We start from the raw sequence: 24,987 nt of genomic DNA, 5'->3' as shown, positions 1-24,987 counted from the left end.
CAACAAATTTGTGTAACTTGGATTTAAAAGAAGTAGGAGAGGAAAATGTCAGATACCCAGTTTGTTTCTTTCAGTGGTACAATTAAGTGAGTTAAGAATCAATACAGTCAAAAGATTTGTAAAAGAGAATAGGGGTCATGGATTCAGATTCCACATGTTAACTGAGGATGTTCAGTAGATTTAGAACTATGGCTGCACATGTACATTCAGGAGACTCGGTGAGGTAGGAGAATCGAGGCTGAACGTGAGGTACAGATCCTCCAGAGAAGACACAGCGTCAGAAGAGCATCTATACAGCAATCTGGAGAATGTACACACAGAGACGTAGAGGGCTGAGCCTGTAAACTAGAAGGAACCAGATACAAGCAGGAAACTGGAGAAGCAAAACTCTAGGAAAGTGACTTTCTAATTAAAAAAACAGAAAATCAATGCTCTATTCCAATAAATAGCAGCTACCGATGAACTAAAATAAGGAATTTAAATATAAGCAAATGACCTAATGGGAGCTATTTGCTTCTTAGAAAGGTCCAATAGAGAAAGTGCTTGTATACAAACAGGATTCGACGAATGTAAAGCAGTAATAAGTCCCTCCATATATTAATGAATAAAAAACTGTTATAAGTGTCTACGTCATTTATAGTTTCACTGACCGAAAATCTTCATCAACTCGGTTGAAGCGTGTCTGTTCTTTTGGCAATGCTCCACGGCCAAAAATGGGTTCCAGATACACCCACTTTCTTTGGATTTGGTTTAAATTCTGCAAATACTCATCTAATTCGGCAAGTTTTCTCTCCCAAATGGACACTTTATCTTCGAATCCTTTGTAATAAGGAGAGTCCTTTAAGGTTTGAAGAAGGCACCTATTATCTCCAACCTGATTTACTATGTCTTTCCAGTCTTTGATCAGCTTGATGGTTCGACTTTGGCTGTCTTCATAATCAGTCAATGTAAATACCGCTCCGACACCCCAGAGGTCAAGTTCACGTAAAGCTTCGCGGATTGTGACTTCCCCTTGGGCCCGACTATTTAAATCCTGTTTAGCACAAAGTATAATGTTACTTAAACACTGGCATACGCATAAATTATAATAATCATACTTTATTTTATAAGTAACTGCTTTCACCTGGCTTTCCACCATAAAGAAAAAGATAGTAAGAAGATATATTTTACATATAATCCAAGAGAACTACTGACTAGTATTTCACACTGTAAAAAGCATACCCCAAGTTCTGCCTTATCCTTGGTCGCTTCTGTAATGGAAAAGAAGAGCACACACTGCAAAGCATCGGTCATAAAGCACCAAACGCACCTGGCTCGTTTAAAGCCGTGGATGACGAGAGGGCAGCAGAGCTTTAACTGAAAAGCCGGGCCCATCCAAACTGACTAACAATCACTACAGGAGTTATCTCCTACAGCAGAAGCAACAGAACCACTGGTACACACAAAGATTGCTGAGCAGCATGAAGATTTACACTTTTAGATGTGAAGTAACACAGTGTAATAACGACAGGCCTTGTAATTTACATTAGATGGCCAGAAAACCCACCCGAGGAAATATGCCACTTATGATAGCATTGTGACAAGTTCTACTCTCACCTGAGATTTTTCCCACCAGGTGAACAAACTGGTTCTTGGTCTAACCCCACCACCATCGAGTCGGTTTCAACTCAGAGCAGCCTTACCGGACTGAAGTAAACAGCCCCATAGGGTTCTTGGTTACTCCCTGCACATACGAGGTTAAGTCTAAAGGAACTAAGATTCAAAGTTTATAAATGCATGGGGTTATTCTAAAAATAAATATGTTTCAACATGGGTCTGCTATCAGTGGGTGGCTATAGAATTCTTAGAGTGCCTTAAGGGAAAAAAATCCAATTAAGACAATGGCTTCCCAGGAGAGCTCCATTCAGTTTACCCAAGGAAAACAACTCAGGTTAGGCTGACTGTTTTGTTTTGGTATTTTTTTTATTCCCAAGCAATAATCTTGAGAGATTTTCTCAAAAGATAATCAAAAGGGTTTATTAGGAAGAAATTTTAAGAAAATTGAAAACCACATTGGTGAGAAAAAGGTCGTGGGAATTGCAACAAGGAACGTTCATTTCCATTATACGGTACACATTTTTATTCCGAAAGCTTAAAAAATACATATTTAAAGGGTACACGGTTTGCGTCCCTTAAGAGGTCAAAACTGCCATTTTGATGTGGCATAAATCAAAGACTGCATGATTCTTCAGGTGAGGGTTACAGAGATGGAAACACTGCCTTCAAAATGGTACAAGCCTAGATAGTTAAGAAATAATAGCTTCACCTTTTGAAATTTTAGTTTAATAAAGGTTTCTATGTTTTTGAAGCAATGAAAACCATAGAAACCTCACCCTTGTAAGTATTGCTAACCTTAAATTTATAACATACCAGGTAATTTTAGAACTATTTTATGTACAATGTTTTGCTTTAATGATAGCTGATTCACTACTTAAAGGAAGATAATACTTTTCTACACTTTCCGTTGTCTTAAAAGAAGCATCTTTCTTCATTGTATCTCTATTTCTGTACACCCAAACCTCACTGGAATCAAGCTGACTCCAGCTCATAGCACCTGGGGTGAAGGCTCTGAGGCTGCAGATCTCTACTGAAGCAGGTGAGCTTAACACTCTCCCACGGGGCGGCTGTGGGGTTTGAACCACTGACCTCACAGCTAATAGGTAACACTTCCCAACAGTGCAGCCAGAGCTCCCCCACAGAGCTCTCAGCAAACGCAGATGTACCCCTACTAAGACTGCACAAAGGACACTGTCCCTATTCTAATGGAGGAAGACAATCTAATTTACTGTTTTATGAGATATATAAATAATGAAATATGGGACATTATTGTATACTAACCAAAAAGTTTATATGTACATAAATAATATGTATTTTAAAACTGTATACCTACTTTAAGGTCTGAAGCTTTGGCTACAATTTTATCTGCGACTCTTAGCAAATCTCCAAACAGCAATTTCTCTAGACTAGTTCCCCTTGGAAGGCCAAGCAGGCGGAAAAGGTCAAGCCAGTGATCTGGAGATAGATGCTCCCCTCTGACATACTTCAATATAGGAATTGCAGTCTGTTAAGAAAGAAGTATACACACACACATATTGATAAATCTGCAGGTGCTAGTTATTAATTTCATTAACTATGGAACTGTTTCATTTTCTGTTTAACAACCTGGAAACCACATTGTTCATCAGAATTTCCCAAAGTTTATTTTTTTATTTATATATACAAGCAGATTTTCCTTTGTACTTTAACGTCTTAAAACAGGGCGTAAAATATTTGTTTTTCATCATTCTAGAATAGGGCCCATGTTGCTTTAGGTTTATAATCATGCTGGCTTATAACTTTAACTACATATTTCTTAGTTTTAATTTATTTTCATATTTAAGATGAACATGAAATAGTTTCTATGGTTTATATTTCCTATTTTTTCATGTAATGGAATAATATTGATTGAAAAATAAACTAAAGTTATAGCCCAATTGGTACACAATAAAAAGATGACTAAAGGTTGAGGTCATCATTTTTAATTACCAGAAGAAGTCCCATCTTACTTTATATTTGTCAATTTCTGATTGTAATTTCACAGTCATTACTGAATGTTCCTCAACCTTCCTTAATCGGTCATGCCAATCCATCAAAAATTCCTCAAATTGATATGTCTTAGTCCTATAAAACATCAGAAGTAAATCTTACAATTAGCATTCCAAAAAATTAATCCTGAGTTATAATAATCTAAAAATTGTTTAATCACCGGAAAGTAATCCAATCTTCATTCGCCATATCTTGAAATCCTTGATGAAATTCTTCATAAAGGGCCCACATTTGTGCACAGCTCTCAATGTCTTTAGAGACAGTGTATGCCAGGGAGAAGTTGGGCTCTCCTAATCCAAAGTGATGGCAATCGTCACTACGGAAACAAAAATTGAAAATTCATTAATTGTGTTTATTTAATGGTATAAGTGGACAGTGGGGGACTATACGTGACAATTTTAACTCCTTAGGTCTGGTCTATACGAATTCATTCATGTGTTTTCCCCAAAAGGCTCAAAATCGAGTGAATAGTATGTAAATACAGATATATATACATATGAGAATATGAGTGGGGCTACAATACATCTGTGGTGAAATTTCCTTCCCTTTGAATTCCATTTGTCCATGAAGTTTCTGAAGCCAAAGCCATTACCTATGTATATGGACACATATAAATGCATACACATGTCTATGTATTTATACATATACACACACGTCACAATATCTGTGTGCACATACATGCACACAAACAGATACTATGTATATACTTGACATATTTTGGTGGTGGCCAGGATGGAATCAAGGCTGACTCATGGCAACTCCACAAGTGGAGACTGCTCCAACGTGGAAGTAGATCAGTAGGCCTGGGTTCTGAGACAATTGTGAACTGGTTCCAACTATTAACCTTTTGGCTAGTAGTCGAATTCTTACCCATTTGTGACATCCTGAATACATAACAGATACTCTGGGCTTTGTAAATTTATTAATCCGGTAAGTAGAAAAGACTAAATTTTAAAGTGTAAAATAGCTCTCATTGAGTAAGTAAAATGGCATTTAATAAATATAGTACCAAAACCTCTACCTACAAAACCTAAAATAATGTTCATATTTAATACCTTTTAGTACAAGATAAACTGATGATATATTTTTTTCTTTGAAATATATTTTGATTACATATTCATTTTATCAGGATCCCTGATAATGGTAATGCATTGGGCTGCTAACACAGTTTGACAGTTCAAAACAACCAGCTGTTCCAAGGGAGAAAGATGAGGCTTTCTACTCCCATAGTTACAGTCTCAGAAACTCACGGGGCCAGATCTACCCTGTCTGGTTGGGTTGCTCTCAGTCTGAATTGACTTGATGGCAGAGTTGGTTTTATTTAGTTTATCACTAAGCTAATTTTTACTCTAAAGCTCTAAAAGTGCATGTTCCATTAACTTTATAGAAGCCATTTTAAAATAAGATGAGATGATAAAAAGCAAGTATCTAATTACCCTTACTTAACCTTTTAGTAAATTTAATTTTCTACTTTACTCTCAACCTGATAATTTCCCATTCTTAATATCTTTATGATTCAGCCACAACTCATAAGAAAGTAGTGTGTACACTAATAAGCTATTTTTAAGAACCACTGGAGTTTCAGAGTTAAGATATTTTTTAAAAGATTATTTGATAAATATATAATTAACTTTTAAAGAAAAAAACATACACAAGCTTCTTTCTTATGACTTCAAGCTCATCAAACTCAATTTTCTTCTCTTTGATTGACTTTGCACTTTTGTCGAGAGTATTTTGCTGTCCAGTTTCAATAACATCATCACCAGGCTTTAGTTGATCCCAACGAGCTTTAAATTTTTCCAGTTCTTGATAGTAGGTGTGAAGACGTGATTTTACATTTCCTTTCATCACTTCAATCTATAAGCCAATAGAGTTTTAAAGTGTGTGAGGTTAAATTTCATTTTTCACTTTCACATTTTATAACCAAAATTTTCTACCAAAAACTGAAAATACATTAATGCCAGTGTTTCAAAAATTATTGATTCTAAATGTCAATTAATTCAAAGATACAATATAGACCTTAAATTTATAACAGCCCTCAAACATCATTAAATTTCCTTAATCATTCATGTTAACAGTACTATCAAAATGATAAAAAGTGGTGATGTGATTTTTAAAAATGTTTTAATTGATTAACTGCTAGTTTTTCTACATAAATATACACACTTGCATAAATGGAAAGGGCACTTCCTGGTCTCTCATCAGCCAGCAAGTTATACCAGTACACTGTGGTCACTAGATGTGTGCAATAGTGGCTGACCCCTTAAAAGGTGGAGAGCTGATTGCTCATCTGCTCCTCGCTTCCTTCTCTGCACTAAGGGGCAAGTCCGTATGGCAGTAACCCGGTAGGGATGGGTGGTGGAGACTGAAGTAAACTGACCCCTAACAAAATTGCCTCAGCTTGAAATCTAACTTCTTAGAATCTCATTTACCCTAGTATTATTTTGCATCTCTCCTACTTCATCCTAATCAATTTAGTAATTAAAGAAAGAAGACAAGCTTCAGAAATCAACCTAAGCTAAACACAGTAGTCTTAACAAATCCATTAATACTGTTTACATTTCAAAGAGACTATTTTCTTCTTGCTCTGGTAGGAAGTGAAGAAAAAGCATGGGAAACAATCAGTGGTACAAGACTATTGAGGTTGGTCAGTTTCATCAGCAACATCAATTTTTTTCCTAAAATCAGCTACACTGGAACAAAGCAGTAAACATTAAGTAAGGAAAACTACTACTACTATGTTTCTAATTTTTTAAGATCATTAAAAGATTCTTACCTGCTCTTTAATCATAAGTTGGTGACTTTCCATCATCAACTCAAATTTATCCCACTTAGCTTTCAGATTGCTAATCGTTTCTACCCCTCCACCTGCCACAGTTCGTAAGAGTCTGTTCTTATCTTCAGCTTCTTGGAACAGGGGCAAAATCTATAGGTTTAAAATACAGCACATGTGAAAAACATTTTTCATAAGCTGTCCTAAAATTTCATTTTTATTTCACAGCTTGCTTTTTTGAAATCAAAATTTTTCTTTTAGACAATTTGTTAAATTCCTACATGGAAAGTATCTAATGCACAGGTACCATTATACATAAACGTAACTCACCAGATATTAAAATGATAAAAAGGGATCATATGAGATAATTAGTGAAATTATGGTTTTATAAAAATATCATAGGTGTTCAAAATAATGTTCATTTTATAATTCTTCGTTTGGAAATGCTAAAAAGTCTTCTAAAAGAGTTAAGATCAGCTAATCTAACAGTAGAGGTTAACTAAATTGTCTTACACAGAAGGGATTGTCCAATTCCACGGCTTTAAGTATCATGGAAATGAAAATGATTTCCAAATTTATATCTCTACTCTTTAACTTGTATTTTAAATTGCATGTTCCTTAGCTCATGGCCAACTTCTACCCGACAGCTCAGCCCCTGCCATTCCAAAATCCGAAACCATCCCTTCCCTAGTCACCATCCCCTCAGTAAAGGGTACCATTGCCTGCCCAGCTTCTTAATGTAGGAGAATCTTTTCTTAGTTCTAACTCTAATGTGCACAATCCATGTCCCATGTCTCTCCACTTCAATTGGTACTGCATGGCCTCATCTGTTACTTTGTCTTCCTCCAAGAGAAGAAATAATGCGTTTGAGTTATGATGTTGGCAAAGAATGTTGAATATATTGTTGACTGGCAGAAGAACAAATAAATCTTTATTGGAAAATACCTAGCCAGAATACTCCTTAGAAGTGAAGAGGGTGAGACTTTATCGCATGTACTTTGGGTGTGTTATCATGTCACTGTTAATGGAGCGGATCAGCAAAACACAGGAAGAGTCTCAATGAAATGGAGTGACTGCAATATTGGGTTACAACAGAAATGAGATACGATGGTGCAGAATCAGCAGTGTTTCCTTCTGTTGCATCTAGAGAAACTGAGTTAGGAGCCAGTCATCTGTTCTCCAGAGTAGCCAGTCAGTCCGTCACTACGTAAATCACGGTATGTCACTTCTCGGCTTAGAACCCTCCATATACTTGCTACTTTACTTAAAATCCAAATTTCTTATGACGGTTTAAAAAATCCTTCTATCTGGCCTTTATCTACCGTTCCAATTTTACCTCTTATCATTTTTTCCTTGATAATTTCTTTAACCACTACCCTTCTATCTGATCCTTCAGCATATCAGGGCATTCATGTCCTATTTGTGCTTGAAGGCTCTGTCTCCAAATCTATTACATGCCATCTCTCTGAGGTCTCCTGTGACTGCTTTTCTTAATGTCCACCAGGTGTGCATATTTACATGTCTCCTTCCTTCCACTACCATGCTTGCTTATGTGTGCACTGCACTCTCTCATACTCATCCACACACATGCATATTCCGTAAGAACTGAGTTTGTCCACAGCCATAACCCAATCCCCACCGAATTGCCGAGGGTATCAGTTGAACAAATAAGTGCCTCAGTGGTTTGACTAAGTATCAATGCCATACATTCCTTCCCTACTTAACTCCTTCTACTAGGCAAGCAATTAGTAACTAAGTGTATTTACTAAGCCGCTAACATGAAAGGGTGTAATTGCTTCTACCATGAAAGCGCATTACTTTATTCACCTTAAGCCCTCTTTATAACTTTTGTTCTGTTATATAGGGAGCAGAGAGTTAAAAGTCTATGGCAATGATTGGAACCATATCTCCTTCTTGCTATAAGCATAAATTATGCATAATATTCTTTTTTATTGCTATGAATCATCTTATCGGAGGGCTCTTACAAATCTTTTAACAATCATCATTCAATTTTATTAAGCATAGTTGTACATTTCCAAAACATTTTCATTCTACTTGAGCCCTTGGTATCAGCTCTTTTTTTTCCCTCCTTCCCCCACCCTCCCACCCTCATGAATCCTTGATCAATTATATATTTTTATTGTTGTTTCTTATTTTACAAGCAGAATATTCTTTTAACTTCAACTTATTCATTGTAGAGAAGTTTTTTTTAATCTTGAAAACTATATTGGTGGGGAAAAAGAGCAGGTATGTTGTATTGAAGATTTTTATAACTCAGTAATGCACCTGTCCTTTCCTTGAAGGTAACAAAGAAATGTTCTATAAGAATTTCATTGGATGTACTTGAACTATGGAATGATATATGTATTAACTCCAAATTTTAAAAAATTAATTTTTTAAAAAAGCAGGAAAAAAGAATTTCATTGGAAACCTTACCCCAATCACCACCCTTCAACTCTGACCTTGCTCCTGCAGACTTCTTTTTGTTCCCCCAACTCAACAGCATTTCAATGGAACATAAGTAAGTCCTTCAAGCATGCCAAAACTACTGTTGGTATAAATCAATTCTTCAGGGAAGAGTTGAAAGACAGAACTCCTGACTTCAGATCAAAATACAGGATATGGTAGTTTTTTTGACTTTGCAGGAATGTTTTTTTTACTTGCCCTAATTTATTCAATCCTAATTCATTTTCAACTTCTATTTTCACAATGTAAAATTACAACACTAAAGGATTACTACTATGTAGATTATTTAGTCTTACTTCACAATGCCATATCACAAATTAGACTGTAAATACTTCTGAAGACAATAAGAAGCATTGTTGTTATTATTTCATTACATAACTGCAACATGAATAGTACAATCATGAGACGAACAGTTGAGTCAGAGCATATGGGCTCTTTCTAATGTTGAGGTCATGTATTCTTTCTAAGTAATCATATAATTGAAATATCTGCAACAGAGTACAATAATAATAACATCTTTGTTTTAGTGATTCTCACCTTTGGCTTCCTTTCTTGTAGTTTACTATATTGCAAATTTGCATCACCTATTTCTTCCACAGACTGGGGCATAATTGTTAAGACTTCCATGGCCTCAGTAACAAATGTGTCAATTTCATGTAAATTACCTGAATGGGGAATATTGAATGATAACAAATGTATTCAAAATATAACAAGAAAATTACAACCCAAAAATGTTCAACCACGTCATTTGTAAACTAAGTCATATTGGAAGTAATCACCACATACACCAACCCCACTGCCAGTCAACATCTAGTTTTAGTGGCCTTCACATTTCTGGGGCTGCAGCCCAGAGAGCCTCATCCTGTCCCACCGAGTGGGCAGTGGGTTTGAGGCACCCAACTCACAGCACTACCAGGCACCGTAACTACGACACTAAACATAGAAAAGCCTAAGTTATCATTTGTTTTCATGTAACAAAATCTTGAACTACAGAATGAGTTTTTAAAAGGTTTTACCTATCAAAGTTTACTAGTTAAACATTGCAATTAAACATTTTAAAGGAATCAAAAATAACTTAAGGCAAATTTTACTAAAAATCAAGAATACTTTCCTTAGTTTTTAATAAAATAAAAAGAAATTCCGCTTATGTGATAAAAAAAAAGGAACGGGGTGGAATTTTAGAAAGTGGCATTTTCCTTCAAAGAAATAAGAATACATAATATCGGGATTATCTACCCTTCTCAGTAACAGATCCTCAAGTGAAATTAGCACAGACTACAAATAATAAAGATGCCTTCAATTTTTAGATCTCTCGGGGATGAACACGGAATTTCTTAACTTGTTAAAATTCTCACTTTAAGCGAGTTTTAAATGACTACACTTGCAAGTCCAGTGTGACTTTTAATCATCACGAGGGCTCATGTTCGAAAAGGATCAAAGCACATGTCACCAGCTTATAAAATTAGGGAAAAGTAGAGGAAAAAATGTCTTTACCCTGGATGGATTTTTTCAAAGAAACAACAAGCAGGTCAAATAACTTCTGGATAAGATCGTCAATCACAGTCTTCACGGGATTGCAATTGATATTTAAACAATCCACCTTGACGGTGCTGAAAAATGCCAATGGACAGATTTTAAGGTTAAAAAAAAACTAAAGAAAAAAAAAGTTCATTATAACACTACAGAGATTTCAAGTAAAAAAAATTGTAATCAGAGTCAAAATTATTCTTGTTTTTCAAGCACATGTACGTTCATTAAGCAAAATGGTTTTACGTGTACTATTCTGAAGTTTTTCACTGAACAATTATTTCCTAACGTTACAATTTTGAATGCTGCAGTATATAAGTACCCGAAATCATTTGGCCTACTTCCTCTTTTCAGAAAAAAACTACTCAGTGGCCCCTGGTAATTAGAACTTTTGTACTAGAGCCTGCAGTTCAGGATGAAGTGTAGGCATCTGCTTTTACAGACCCCTGGATCATTGCAGCGCTCCTCAAGGGGGCAGTATCATGCACTCTAGGAAACACTAGTGAATTATTTTTTAAGGCACTACATATCATATATTACTTAGACATAAACATGAGTACATCTAAATATTTAGATGTGTTACTTGTCACAACATATAATTTACTTATTTAAACACTTATGAAATAAGCTATATGCTGGAGTCTAAACATGAACAATAACAATAAAGTCAGGGTGGGGGTGAAAAAGTAAAAAGAAAAAGTAAATATAGATCATTGAAGTAATCATATAATTATCTCATTTGTTCTAAATTTTGTTCTTATTGTTAGATTCAGTTCAGTTCCAACTCATAGCAACCCTATGTAAGCCAGAGCAAAACACTGCCCAGTCCTGTGTCATCTACACGATTGTTATAGTTCAGCCTACTGCTGGGGCTGGTTTTCCTGTTTCAGTCTCCTTCTATTTTACTGAGCATGATGTCCTTTTCCATGGCCCGGGCTCTCCTGATACTCAAAGCATGTGAGACGATGTCTCACCATCTTAACGTTTAAGGAACCTTCTGGCTGTGCTTCTTCCAAGACGACGTGTTTGTTCTTTTGGTAGTCCCTGCTACTTCCAGAAGTCTTCGACAGCACCACAATCCGTACACTCAATTCTTCTTCAGCCTTCCAGCCTCAATGTCTCACTTTAGTGTTTTAATCATTTTACTGGGGGCTCGTACAACTCATCACTTTAACATGCATCCGAGGCCAATGGAAAACGCCATGGCTTGGGTCAGGCACACCTTACTTCTCAAAGCGCCATCCTTGCTCTTCCCTAATTTACACTGAGCAGCAGATTTATCAAATGCAATAAGCCCTTGTATTTCTTGGCTGCTGCTTCTATGAGCATTGACTGTGGATCCAAGCAAGATGAAATCCTTGACAACTTCCAGCTACTTGTCATAATATAACTTATCGGTCGTATATCCTATTAGGCAGGATGGAGCTTCCCCTGTGTGTTTCTGAGACTGTGACTCTTTACGGGAATAGAAAGCCCTTGCTTTCTCCCTCGGAGTGGCTAGTGGTTTCAAACTATGGACGTTTACTTTGCCGAAAATGGAACAATCAAGAGGAATGTCATTGCATTCACTGTCAAAAGGACATTTCAAGATCTATTTTAAGAACAATTCTGTCTGTGATAGGATAACACAGATCTGCATTTAAGGGAATCCAGCCAATAAAACTATTTTTCAAATGTATACATAAATCAAAAAGCTAGTGATGAAGAAACTGAAGAATCCTACCAACAACTGCAACTGGAAATTGACCAAACATGCAATCCAGATGCATTGATAATTATTGGCAATTGGAATGCAAAAGTTGGAAATAAAATGTAAGGAATAGTAGTTGGAAAATATGGCCTGAGACATAAAAGCAAAAACAGAGATCACATGATAGAATTTTGCAAGACAATGACTTCTACATCGCAAATACTTTTCAACAACACCAACAGTAACTATATGCATGGACTTCTCCAGGTGGAATTCACAGATATCAAAATGACTACATATCTGGGAAGAGATGATGCAGAAGCAAATAAAACCAGGCCAAGGGTTGCATGTGGAACAGACCATCAATCGCTCATGTGTAAGTTAAAGTTGAAGCAGAAGAAAATTAAACCAAGTCCACAAGACCCAAAATATGACCTTGAGTCTCTAACAACTGAATTTTAAGAATATCTCAAGAAGAGATTTGACTCATTGAATATTAATGATGAAAGACCTGATGAGCTTTGAGATGTCAAGAACATCATACAAGAGGAAGGCAAAATATCATTAAAGAGACAGGAAAGAATTTAAAAATCTGTATGGATGTCAGAAGAGACTCTGAAACTTGCCCTTGATCATAGAGTATAGCTAAGGCAAACGGAAGAAATGATGACGTCAAAGAGCTGAAAAGAAAGTTCCGAAAAGAAGCTCCAGAAGACAAGGTCAAGAATTATAATGAAATATTTAAAGACCTACAGTTAGAAAACCAAAAAAGAACATACTCAAGATATCTCAAGCTGAAAGAACTCAAAAAAAAAAATTCACGCCTTGAGTTACAATCTTGAAACATTCTATGGGCAGGCCCATCAACACAAGAGAAGAAAAATACACCGTCACTATACTAAAAAGAACTGGCTGGCAGTCAACCATTTAAAGAGATAGGAATATAAGCAAGAACCTATAACACTGAAGGAAGAAGGAACAGCTGCACTAAAAGGATTAGCCAAAAACAAGGCTCCGGGAATTGATGGAGTTATCAATTGAAATGTTTCCAGAAGCTGATGAAGCCCTGGAAACACTCACTCTCCGCTGCCAGGAGATTGCAAGATGGCTACTGTCCAACAAACGAGAAGAGCTCCATATTTGTGACCAGTCCAGAGAGGCGACCCAAGAGAATGCTCAAACTTAGAATAATGTCATTGACGTCACATGCAAATAAAATTTTGTTTAAGATCATTCAACAGGATTGCAATACTAAATTGACAGGGAGCTGTCGGAGATCGAGCAGATTAAGAGGTCGTGGGGCACTGAGGTCACTGCTGATGCCAGGTGGATCTTGGCTATCAGGAAAGAACCCTAGAAAGAGTTTCACTGCTTCTGTAGACTCTGCTAAGACATTCAAGTGTGTGCATCATAACAAACTATTGCTACCTTGAGAAAAATACACTCACAACACTGTGTTGTGCTTATGTGGAACCCGTACATTTTATCAAGAGGCAGCAGTGAGAATACAATAAGGACATACCACATAGTTTACAATCAGGAGAAGTGGAAGACAGGGTTGCATCCTCACCATACTTAGTCAACCAACATGCTGAGCAAGTACTCAGAGAAGCCAGATTACATAAAGAAGAATGTGGCATCAGGATTGGAGGAAGGCTTATCAACAACCTGAATTACTAAGATGACATAACCTTGCTTGCTCAGAGTGAGAAGGACTTGAAGCATTTGCTGATGAAGAACAAATAATGCAGCCTTCACAAGTCAATGAAGAAAACCAAAATCCTCACAAGTGGATCAGCAGGTAACATCATAATAGTGGAGAAAAGACTGAAGTTGTCAAGGAGTTCATCTTGCTTAGATCCACAATCAATACTCATGGAAGCAGCAGTCAAGAGATCAAAATATGCCTTGTATTAAGTAAATCTGCTGCATAAGACCTCTTGAGAGTGATGACAAGCAAGAATGCTACTTTGAGGACAAAGGTGCACCTGACCCAAGCCATTGCATTTTCAACAGCCTCACATGCACGTGAAAATTGGGAGATGGAATAAGGAAAACTGGAGTAGAATTTATGCATTTGAACTGTGGTGCTGGCAAAGAATATTAAAAGTACCATGGACTTCCAAAAGGACAAACAGATCTGTCTTGGAAGAAGCCAGAATGCTCCTTAAAGGCAAAGACGGAGAGACTGCTTCTCCCGCACTCTGGGCATGGTGTCAGAAAGAACAGTTCCCGCAGAAGGACATCGTGCGTGGGAACGCAGTGGAGCAGCTGAAAAGAGGAAGACCTTCAGCACAATGGATTGACACAGTGACTGCCTCGATGGGCTGGAACATAAGATAATTGAGAGGATGGCACAGGGCCAAGCGGTATTCACTTTTGTTGTCCACAGGGTGCCCGTGAGTCCAAATGGACTCCACAGCACCTGACAACAGCAAAAACAGTACGTTCTCTCATATCATTGTCAGATCCTCACACCACATCTGGATAGAAGCCTTTTCCACCACTCCATTCTACTGCTGTGGTTGTCAGCCAGCAAAGGCCCTAGAAAAGACACTTCTTTTATTCTCTGCATTGCCTGGAAGTGTTATAGTGAAGCTCTATAGGAGGGAAAAAGCTGATTTGAGTTTCAGACACTACATAAGGACTGCCTTTAGAATCTGTTATATATCTATCAAAAAACTATTATGATGCCTAAGTATTACATTAAAATCCAATACCTTGGAAGTCGTTCCACTTCTTTCCCTTTTATTTTCAGAGCTTTAAAATTCTTTTCCCAATCATGTACAGTGAAGAGGTGTTTCTCCACCAAGGCTTCCATATCAACTTGCCCAATTACAATCCATTCCTATTTAAAGAATAAAAATATATTTTTAACAACTTCAAAAGTTAACATTTTAAAGTTTACGATTCAACTAAGATCAACAAAAAAGGCCCAATGTGAGATATTTCATTATTTCTCAATTTAAGTATGTAACTATTTGTACTACTTCATAGCTTAAAGACTGAACAACAACAGAATTTAATATAGTAACTGCAGTGGTCATAAAACTTTATTAAGGGGACGGGCAAAAGCCCTTTCTTAAGACTCTCCTCAAATTGGATGCACCTAAAGCACAAAGACAGGATCACATCGGTAAATCCCGGGGCCACAACGTGCTGTAAATCTGAAAGTATCTAGCTTAATTTGATTCATTCTAAAATGGATAATTCAAAAGCAATGCCAAAAGCACTGATGGCATAGTGGGTTATGCACTGGGCTGCTAACTAATTACCAGGTCAGCAGTTCAAAACCACTACCTGCTCTGCAGGAGAAGGACCAGATTTTCTTTTCCATTAAAAAGTTACCATCTCAAAACCCCACAGACCAGTTCTACTCCTCCTGCCAGGGTCTCTCTGAGTTGGAATCGACTCCAGGGCCGTGAGGGTAGGAAAAGGGCAAGCAGAGGCAGTTAACGAAGAGGAATTATCAGGCACGTGTTTCAGAATTGACAGAAATTAAACAAATTAACTTTACACTGGGAGTTAGTTGGTACAGAGCATTTAAATAGAAGAAAAAATTTAAATCATCCCAATTTCATTATATTTGATGGCTTTCCCCATGGATTGCTTTTGAATCAAATATATATAGAGATCATATTTTTCCTGAAAAGAATTAAGATGGACCTAACAGGATCATGTCAAGTTCTACCAAACTGATGCAATTAAAAGACAAACTAGTTTCTCAACTTTCATAAAGTTGTCAAAGACCAAAAATGTTTTGTTTTATTTCTCATCAATAGCATAAATCTAGACTATACTAAAATCTTCAACTCTGGTTTGCCATAATTTTTATTTTATACCATATCAAAAAAAATTATTGATCTGCATACTTAAAAATTTAATCCCTCAGTGAAATATCAACATAGGGCTGAAATTTTCCCTACCTTATGTTGGTGTAAAACAGCTGACAATCTTCTGAAAAGATCTTCTGCCTTGCTGAAAATAGTCAGAAATCCATTTGCATTTCTATCAATCATAATCGAAAAAATAGACTCATCTCCTGCTTCACCTACTCCCTTAAATTGATTTGGAATGCTGATGAATCTCTTCATTTCTCTGTAATACTTAGCCCGGATTTCTTCAAAGGGGGGCCTGAACTGCAACCGTCCCTGTCTGAAAGTGAAGAGAGAGCTTTAACTACAAATTATTAGAAAATTATAGATTGAAAATTAAATTAGGGTTGTAAAAGGCTTACTTGTAAATTAAGTCTATATTTATTTCTGGCAGATGCTCATTAAGAGCTTCCAATCCCATCTGATATTGATGCTCCAGAGCTTTGTACAATTGATGGTTCCAGTGCTGCTTCCACGCGTGCATGTCACTTGCTTGGAATCCCTAATATGTTACATTCACATTTTTAATTTAAAAGTTATATGGTAGAAATGGAGCTTTTATTTAATGCATTCATGTCACACAAACCATGATTGCAAGCAAAAGCACTCTCTTTAAATAAACATCTTAAAGCAGGAAACTCTTTACCTGTCACTTTTAGTAGGTGTTAGTTAATATTGAATCAAACACGAAAATCTCTCTAGGTGAAGAACTTTTTAACATAAACACAAGTTTATGGCTAACCCACAGAAAGATCAATAGAATTCTTCAATCAAGTCAATGTGTCACTGATTTTTATATTTGGGCAGATTTTTTTAAAAAGCCAGGAATAACAATAATAAATTCACTTTGTGAGTCTAGGGTCTTCTGCAAAAGCTCTTGGTATGTCTAGCTATTCTTCTTCCTTACCACGTCACAAGCAATCCCTTGCATACTTTAAAACTTTTTAAAGTTAAAATGATAAAATTCGAAGAATAGGTTTACATACTCACTGGTTTCCAATCCTAAATATGTCAATTCCAATATTTAACTTTTGTTGATTCTTAAACTTCTAAGAAGTGAAAAATGCATGTGGGTATGTAAGACACCTAACATAAAAAGTCAATTAAGATTTCATCACCTTCAACATAACAGGTACAGTGCTGGCCGCATTACATTAGCATACATCACCTATTGTAACAAATTATACTTATAAATACAATTTAGCAGGCCCCCTCAAAAAGAAATTTTATCTAGGATTATTTCAACTGTTGTTTGTCTTCCTAAACTTAATTTTATGCAATGACACAGATTCTATAATCACACTAACAATCGATAGGTATTTCAGCATCTAATCAGAAAAGCTAGAAACTCTAAACCAAGAGATGTGGCATTCCAAAAGGGAAACATCAGCTTATTTCACTTTTTTTCAAGAAAAATTGCACTGTGATTTTATGATCTTTCTATATAAATTAGTCAAAGAATTTTAATTTATGAACAATTTTGGTGATAAAGATTTAAAGATCATATTTATGAACTTCTCATCAATTAATATCTTCACATTCTGAAAAGTTCACACTTCAGATTACAAATATAAAGGAAAATATACTCTACCTGTGCTTCTACACTTGCCAAGCCAGTTCTCAATTCTTGCAGTCCATCTTTCCAACGCTGCTGCTGCCGAAGCAGATCAATATTCATAAGAACTACCACCTGTTAAAAATAGAACGTAACAGTGCCAATTATAGCCCAAAAAAGTTATTTGGCAACAGATTAACGTGATAGACACTACCTTAATCAAGTGACCAGGTTTAAGTTAGCCTATAATAAAACATTTATATCACATGTATGCTTGATATGATACATTGAGAAGCCCAAAATACCTCTTCTGATATATTCCTGCCAATTGCACAACCCAATCTTCTAATGGAAAAACAACACCTAGGTCCCAATGGGAAAACATCCTCCAAAATAATTAACCAATGCTCGTGAAAATATCAAGGCCATGTAAGACAGGGAAAGACTGAGGGGAAGGAGGCGAACACAGAGGCACACTAAACGCAGAGTGGGATTCTAGACAGTCTGAGGAAGAAAGGACTTCAGTGGAAAAGCCTAGTGCGGACTTCTGATAGCTCTGACGCTGCGTGAGCTGCACATGATGAGACTGCTGAGACGAGGGCCTCAGGGGAGCTCTCCAAGCAGCTTCTGGAGCTTCTCTGTAAGTCCCATTATTTCAAAAAGAAAAGATTTTTTAAATTATACCAATTACTTTAAAAATAAGATTATACACAGCTTGTTCAACTTTTTATATAACATATACCTTTTCACAGAACATAGTGTGCCATTTTCTCAGTTTTCTGTTTTCAGTGGCAAGACGTTCGGCAGCATGTTGGAGCTTTTGGATGTAGCCTTCTAATTCTTTAGGATTGTCCCAAGTAATCTGTGACTTCCCCCCACTTCCTGCTTTGGAATTCTACAAGGTACAACAAATGGCATTTAGTATTTTTTAAGTATCTCCTTTTTACAATTCAAATGAGTCCTAACATTGACCTGTAATTTAGAAAGCACATAATAAGCTTTCCATTTCATAGCTGATGAGGAACTCTGACCAAGTTGGAGTGAACCCATCACGCATACATCCTTTCTCTTACAACTAAGAAATTCCGGATAGAACATAACAAGAAAACATCACAAGGTTCTAAAACAGCAGTTCTCAACCTGTGGGTCGGGACCCCTTTGCGGATGAGCGACCCTTTCACAGGGGTCACCTAGGACCATGGGAAAACACTTATCTCCGATGGTCTTAGGAACTGGGACACTGCTCCTCAATCCGTTTCCAGGTGGGCGTGCCCACATGCAGATATGCTGATCTGGTGAGAAAGAAGCTATCTCAACCTTTGCACTGACATTGGCTTCTTACACACACTGTCGCAAAATGTAGCAATGTAGTTTACTGTTGTTACATTAACACTGGTATCCATGCTACACCATGCTTCAAGACAAAATGTCATTTATTTGTAATTAGAAATAAAGATTTCACAATCTATAATTACAAAGTTTTGTGATTCCTCACTATGCTTTAATTATGTCCAATTTGTAACAATGAAAATACATCATGCATATCAGATATTTATATTACAATTCATAACAGGAGCAAAATTACAGTTATGAAGTAGTAACGAGAATAACTTTATGGTTGGGGGGTCACCACAACATGAGGAACTGTATTAAAGGGATGCGGCATGAGGAAGGTTGAGAGCCACTGCTCTGAAGGTCTGAAACAAAAAGGTGGACAGCGGAGAAACCTTGAGAATGCAGGAATGACACCGTGGGTTTTCCAATACATCTACGATAAGCCCTCAGAAAAATCTCCCACCTAAAAGCACCCTCAGACAAAACAGAGCTCCAGAGGACGCCGGCTTAGGAAAGGGGTGGTAAAAAAAAAACAAAAAAAAAAACAGCAGCACTCACCCTACTCTTGTAATACATCTACGATAAGCCCTCAGAAAAATCTCCCACCTAAAAGCACCCTCAGACAAAACAGAGCTCCAGAGGACGCCGGCTTAGGAAAGGGGTGGTAAAAAAAAAACAAAAAAAAAAACAGCAGCACTCACCCTACTCTTGTAATACATCTACGATAAGCCCTCAGAAAAATCTCCCACCTAAAAGCACCCTCAGACAAAACAGAGCTCCAGAGGACGCCGGCTTAGGAAAGGGGTGGTAAAAAAAAACAAAAAAAAAAACAGCAGCACTCACCCTACTCTTGCTAAACATCCACAGAAATACTGGCCTCGTGCAGCTTCAATGGGACTAAAGATAGATTTGGTATCTCACCCCCAAGCCGGTAAACGCCTAGAGAGGGTGTTGTTCCACTTCCCCTACAAGAATAAAGTTAGAAGACTGATCTTCCACCGCTTGTCCAGCAGAAGAAGGTACAAAATTTCCCCTACCAATATAATGTCAACATCTGAAGGATGAACGCAGCTCCACTGCTACCCTACAGCAAGAAAGCAGTGCAAATCAGTCCTCCACTCCCTCCTTGGTTTCAGAGAAGACCCGCGGAAACAGCATCGACCTTACTTGAAGGCAGCAAGGCGGTGCAAGTCAGTGACTTACTTTCAAGGGAAGGTGTCAGCGAGGCAAAAGCAGGAGTGGAACTTCCATCCCACTTAGTGCAAGGAGGCACTGTAGGCCAATGATCCACGTAAGTCACGACTATATGTACGAGGCCCAGCATGTGGCATAAGTATCAAGTGAACATATAGACACCCGGCCCTCAACAGAGAAACTGCTTGCTCAAATAAGGAGATTAAATAGAATCCAGAATCTCATGATATTAAAAATGTTCAAGATGCATTCAAAAATCATTTATCATACCCCAAACTAAGAAAATCAAAACATGAATGAGAAAATATCATTAAAAGGCACTAACATAAATAGAAATCAGATATGAAAGTTATCTCATAAAAGTACTAAATCGGTCATCATAAAATACACCTTGAGGATTCACTGGGCCTGGACAATTCCTTGTGTCTTGAGGGACACCGAGGAAAACTGGCATAACATATGACAAAATAATAATAATTTATGAGTGATGAAGGGTTCACGAGGTGGGGGGGAGTGGGGAGGGAGGGGGAAATCAGCAGCAGATATTAAGGGCTCAAGTAGAAGGCAAATGTTTTGAGAATGACGATGGCAACAAATGTACATATGTTCTTGACACAATGGATGGATGCATGGATTGTGATAAGAATTGTATGAGTCCCCAATAAAATGATATAAAAAAAATAAAGAAAACTGGCATAACATAGCTCCCAAAGGCAGTAATGGGCGTGCTGCTTTGGTGAGTAATAAGTTGGGTCTTTAAAACTCATGAATAATTGACCGAGTCTTTGAACCTTGTGACGAGCCATCTAAAGTGCAACTAGTGGTCTAGCCCAGCCTGAGACAAGAATTGGGATAAAATGAAAGATATACGGAAACAACTAGTCTAATGAAGAAACATCAGTCTACAGAGGACTGACACCAAAAGAACTAGACGCTGCCTGGCCACCACTACCAACTGCTCTGACTAGAATCCAGTCAGAAGGTCCTGGAGAGAGTGGGAGAAACACGTGAACACAAATCAACGTCTTAACAGACCAGGTTTATTGGTCAGAATGAGACCCGTGGGACTCCAAAGACTACGGTCCTCTCCAGTCTGAAACTGGCCCCCTCACATGTCTAAATAATCAACCATTTCACATTAAAAGGGCAGCATTTGCCTCAGGACAAAGTTCAAAGTATTAGGAAAGTGGAATGAGCAATGGTAAATTGAGGGGAGTGTGGTAACAGACTGGAAATTAACAACAGAGTATCAAGGACCATGAAAAATCCCACTAACATTCCCTGGCACTCCAGAAGGAAAGAAAAGAGAATGGGACTGAAAAGGAACCAAAATAAGTAATACTGAAAACTCAATATAGTGAGTGGCCAAGGATTATAACAAACCTCAGTGTTCTCTGGGTTAGATTTGCATCCTCTCCTATGTCCCCTGAGCCACTCACTCTCAAGTCCTTGACTTCCAACCACAGGGCGGACAGTTCAAACCCACCAGCCACTCCTCAGGAGAAAGACAAGGTATCTGCACCCACAAAGATTTACAGCCTCAGGTACCCTTTATAGGTATCAAAGTGTCCCAAATCTCTTGCAACTTATGTTAAAAATAGCTACTGACTCCGTATAACTCGATTTTTCAAAATCAGCTTATCAGATATTTTGAGCATATTTATTGGCAAAAAAGGTTTCCATAAACCTTCAATTAAGCATCTATTACATAAAGGAGAAAAATAGGTTTAAACATAGTAAAATATGATCCTCTTTTCAAAAACATACATATACTACACATGATCTTAGCCAAAAGGCCGAGAAGCAATTCAAAAACATACATATAAATGGAGCCCTGGAGGCTTAGTAGATTACACTTTGGACTGCTAACTGTAATGTCAGCAGTTCAAAACCACCAGCTATGTAAAAAGATGAGGCTTTCTACTCCCATCAAAATTCACAGTCTTGGAAACCCTCACGGGAAGTTTAACTGTCCTAAATAGTCGCTATGAGTCAAAATTGAATCTATGACAGTAAATTTTGGATTTTGTGGAAATTTACAAAGGAAAAATTTTTAAATATACACAAAAATGTCAAGATTGGTCATTTCTTGGTATTATGATTTTAGAGCATTAATCTCTCTTTATCTGTATTTTTTAAACTCACCATTCCAAACTTGTATTAAGCGTTAACAATAAGAAAAAAATGGTGTTTAGTGACGTCTATTATGTCAACAACAAGCTATAGTAACTAAATGGTCATACACGGAGCTTTATTCTGACTCACGGTAACTGTACAGGTCAGTGCAGAGCTGCCCCTGCAGCTTTTTAAGACCATTAACTCTTTATGGGAGTAGAAAGCCTCATCTTTCTCCCACAGAATGGCTGGTGGTTTTGAACTGCTTCCTTTGTGGTTAGCAGCCCAACTCGTACCCACACACCACCAGGGCTCCGTGGTGAAGTAGAGGGTCAGAAAAACTGAGGAAGACTCTCAACAACTGGGCTGCAATAACAGGGTGGCACAGGCAGCATATAATACAGTTTGCGTGGTCGTATATATGGTCACCGATTCTGAATCGATGAAGGCACCTAACCACACAACCTAATAAGAACTATATAACTGCAAAAGCACATAAGGCTAAGAACTAGCGTGCAGAAAGGAATGTACATGAGGCCTGACTACTATCCTTTGAAAGGCCAAGTTACAAGGCTGCTCCTTGCTTAGTGTCTGAGACTAGATTCCAGAGGAGTTCTTATCAGAGGTGAGAAAAGTGTGCACTGTATCTAAACTTCAAATAAATTATTTATAATGGGTATCTGCTTCCTTCTGAGAATAATTTTATTTTTGTGCACGCTAAGCAAAGGGTACTTACATAAGTAACCCTCAAATGTACTTCCCTGGTAAGACAATATTTCATATTTGTTGTTACACCTTATTTCTGGGAGGATTAAGTATGTCTTATATAAGTCTACGAGGAGAGGGTTTCAACCTTGTAGCTTTTTCTTTTTTAAAACTAAAAGGTCATTTTATTGGGGGCTCTTAGAACTCTTATAACAATTCATACATCAATTATATGAAGCATATTCCTTGTAGCTTTGTCCTCCCACACTTTTTCTGTAATAAATCAGTCTTGGGTATGGCTATATTCTGAGTTTTAGTCAATGTGGAAAGTTATCTACATTCAAGTGAAAAAAATTCATAACTGGGTGTCTCTCACCTCTTGTTTTCAAATACGTCATGTCTATGAACACTAAAACATGTAGATTTCAGAGTTAGCACTCCTTCAAAAGCATACATTTTTTTAAAATACTGTGGTACAAAGGTAGCAGTAATTATAAGCCCCTTTTATGTGAGGGGCTTAAAGTATAAAACTAATTATTAAGGCGACTAAGATTTTGTACTTGACTCAACTCAAACTCAATTCCCTGCATTGAGTTGATGCTGACTCACAGTGACCCTATAGGGCATGGTAGAAGTACACCTTTGGGTTTCCAAGACTAACTCTTTACAGATGTCGAAAGCCCCGTCTTTCTGTCAAGTTATGATGATGATTTTGAATGGCTGACCTTGCAGTTAGCAGTCCAAGTATAACCACTATGCCACCAGGGCTCCCTTGTACTTGCCAAGTAGAAGTAGAAATTAACTAAAGACAGAATGGCATCAATCAAATTGCATATGACAGGAATTACTGAGGAGGTGAACAACATGCAAGCTTAAGTGGGGAGGGAGAAAAAATTAAAAAACAAAACCCAATGTGTGTGTGTGTGTAGATACATATATATATATATGCATATGCTTATATAATATATACCACATATATTCATGTATAAGCTAAGTTTTGTTTGTTTTTTTATAAGCAGAGTTCTTAAAGCACATTCTTTTTTTTTTTTTCAGTGCCACGTGGGTTTATTTGTACAACAAACAGCACAAGAAGACACCAACGCCATGCAGGCAGCAGCCCAGGGCTCACACCAGTCCCTCTCGCCCTCACAGAGAACTCTACTTTGTGGGAGCCTGGGCGCCTTTGGGAGCTTGAGCTGGGGCAGGGGCGCCTTTGGGAGCTTTTGCTGGAGTCGTGGCCTTGGCTGGAGCATCAGCCTTGCTTTGTGCCTTGGCCTTGGGCCGGCAGAGCCTCAGACCCTTGGCAATACGTGCCCGAGCCCGCTTGCCAAGCTTGGGGTGGGCAATGTAGGCCAGTCGGCTGAGCTTGCGGTTGACGCCCATCGGGATCTTGGCCTTGACCTCTGTGGGCTTCACAAGATCCTTGATGGCCTCAGCGGGAGCAGCCGCAGCCTTGGCGTAGCTAGCCTGCATTTTCTTCAGGCCCTTCCTGTTGTGCTTCTTGGCGAAGCGCATGTTCCTCAGGAACTTGGGGTCCACCCCCTTAAGAGATTCGTATCGTTGTGACCGGGGTTTTTTGATGCCGTTTCTGTGCCATTTCCGGGATTGGTTGTGCGTGGTGTGGTTCTTGGATTTGGCCATGGATTTGGCCATGTCTGCACCGATGCCTGCAGCTCCCGGAACTCCAGGGACCGGAAGAGAGAGAGCTTAAAGCACATTCTTAATGGAGTTTGTGTGGTAAAATTAGATGCCTCAGCTGATTTTTGGGTCAGCGTATACTCGAATATATATGGTATGTTTGTTTATGTATGTATATATGTAAATGTAACAAGAAAGCAGATGGACTTTGGGTCTCTCCTTAAATCTTACCTCTGTACATGAATGGTTTGTTCTAATAATGTGGCACTATATGATACCCACCTCTCTGACAAGCTTGCTGTAGACAAAATGGATACATAAGCAAATGTGGTGAAAAAAGCTAATGGTGCCTGGCTATCAAAAGCTATAGCATCTGGGGTCTTAAAGGCTTAGAGATAAACAAGTGGCCATGTAGCAGGGAAGCAACAAGGCCCACATGGAAGAAACACACCCAGCCTGTGTGATCATGAGGGGTCAATAGGAAGAGGTA

General features: G+C 37.8%; 2 protein-coding genes and 1 pseudogene across 2 annotated transcripts in view; all 3 read right to left on the bottom strand.

Moving 5' to 3' along the window:
* The window catches only part of DYNC2H1 (dynein cytoplasmic 2 heavy chain 1), a 349,851-nt gene that overhangs the window by 297,380 nt on the left and 27,484 nt on the right, over nt 1-24,987 (bottom strand). The window contains exons 14-26 of the mRNA XM_075546528.1: nt 18,253-18,405; nt 17,547-17,645; nt 16,318-16,457; nt 16,007-16,235; nt 14,801-14,928; nt 10,358-10,473; nt 9,401-9,528; nt 6,401-6,550; nt 5,276-5,481; nt 3,785-3,940; nt 3,585-3,699; nt 2,930-3,100; nt 651-1,033 (exon numbers count right to left, since the gene is read on the bottom strand). Of these exons, the coding sequence (XP_075402643.1) occupies nt 651-1,033; nt 2,930-3,100; nt 3,585-3,699; nt 3,785-3,940; nt 5,276-5,481; nt 6,401-6,550; nt 9,401-9,528; nt 10,358-10,473; nt 14,801-14,928; nt 16,007-16,235; nt 16,318-16,457; nt 17,547-17,645; nt 18,253-18,405 (2,174 nt within the window). The remainder of the gene's footprint in view (nt 1-650; nt 1,034-2,929; nt 3,101-3,584; nt 3,700-3,784; nt 3,941-5,275; nt 5,482-6,400; nt 6,551-9,400; nt 9,529-10,357; nt 10,474-14,800; nt 14,929-16,006; nt 16,236-16,317; nt 16,458-17,546; nt 17,646-18,252; nt 18,406-24,987) is intronic.
* Nucleotides 21,749-21,847, bottom strand: LOC142447404 (U2 spliceosomal RNA; annotated as a pseudogene).
* Nucleotides 24,018-24,500, bottom strand: LOC142447019 (large ribosomal subunit protein eL29-like). The gene has a single exon (XM_075548735.1). It carries the CDS (start codon nt 24,498-24,500, stop codon nt 24,018-24,020), a length of 483 nt encoding a protein of 160 aa, XP_075404850.1.

Source organism: Tenrec ecaudatus, chromosome 4, assembly GCF_050624435.1.
Source record: "Tenrec ecaudatus isolate mTenEca1 chromosome 4, mTenEca1.hap1, whole genome shotgun sequence".
Lineage (NCBI taxonomy): Eukaryota > Metazoa > Chordata > Mammalia > Afrosoricida > Tenrecidae > Tenrec > Tenrec ecaudatus.
The sequence above is the reverse complement of the archived record's forward strand: the minus strand, read 5'-3'. Positions and strand labels throughout refer to the sequence as shown.

Excerpts from the sequence above, each read along its gene's own strand:
- LOC142447019 (XM_075548735.1), bottom strand. The coding sequence starts at position 24,500 with ATGGCCAAATCCAAGAACCACACCACGCACAACCAATCCCGGAAATGG.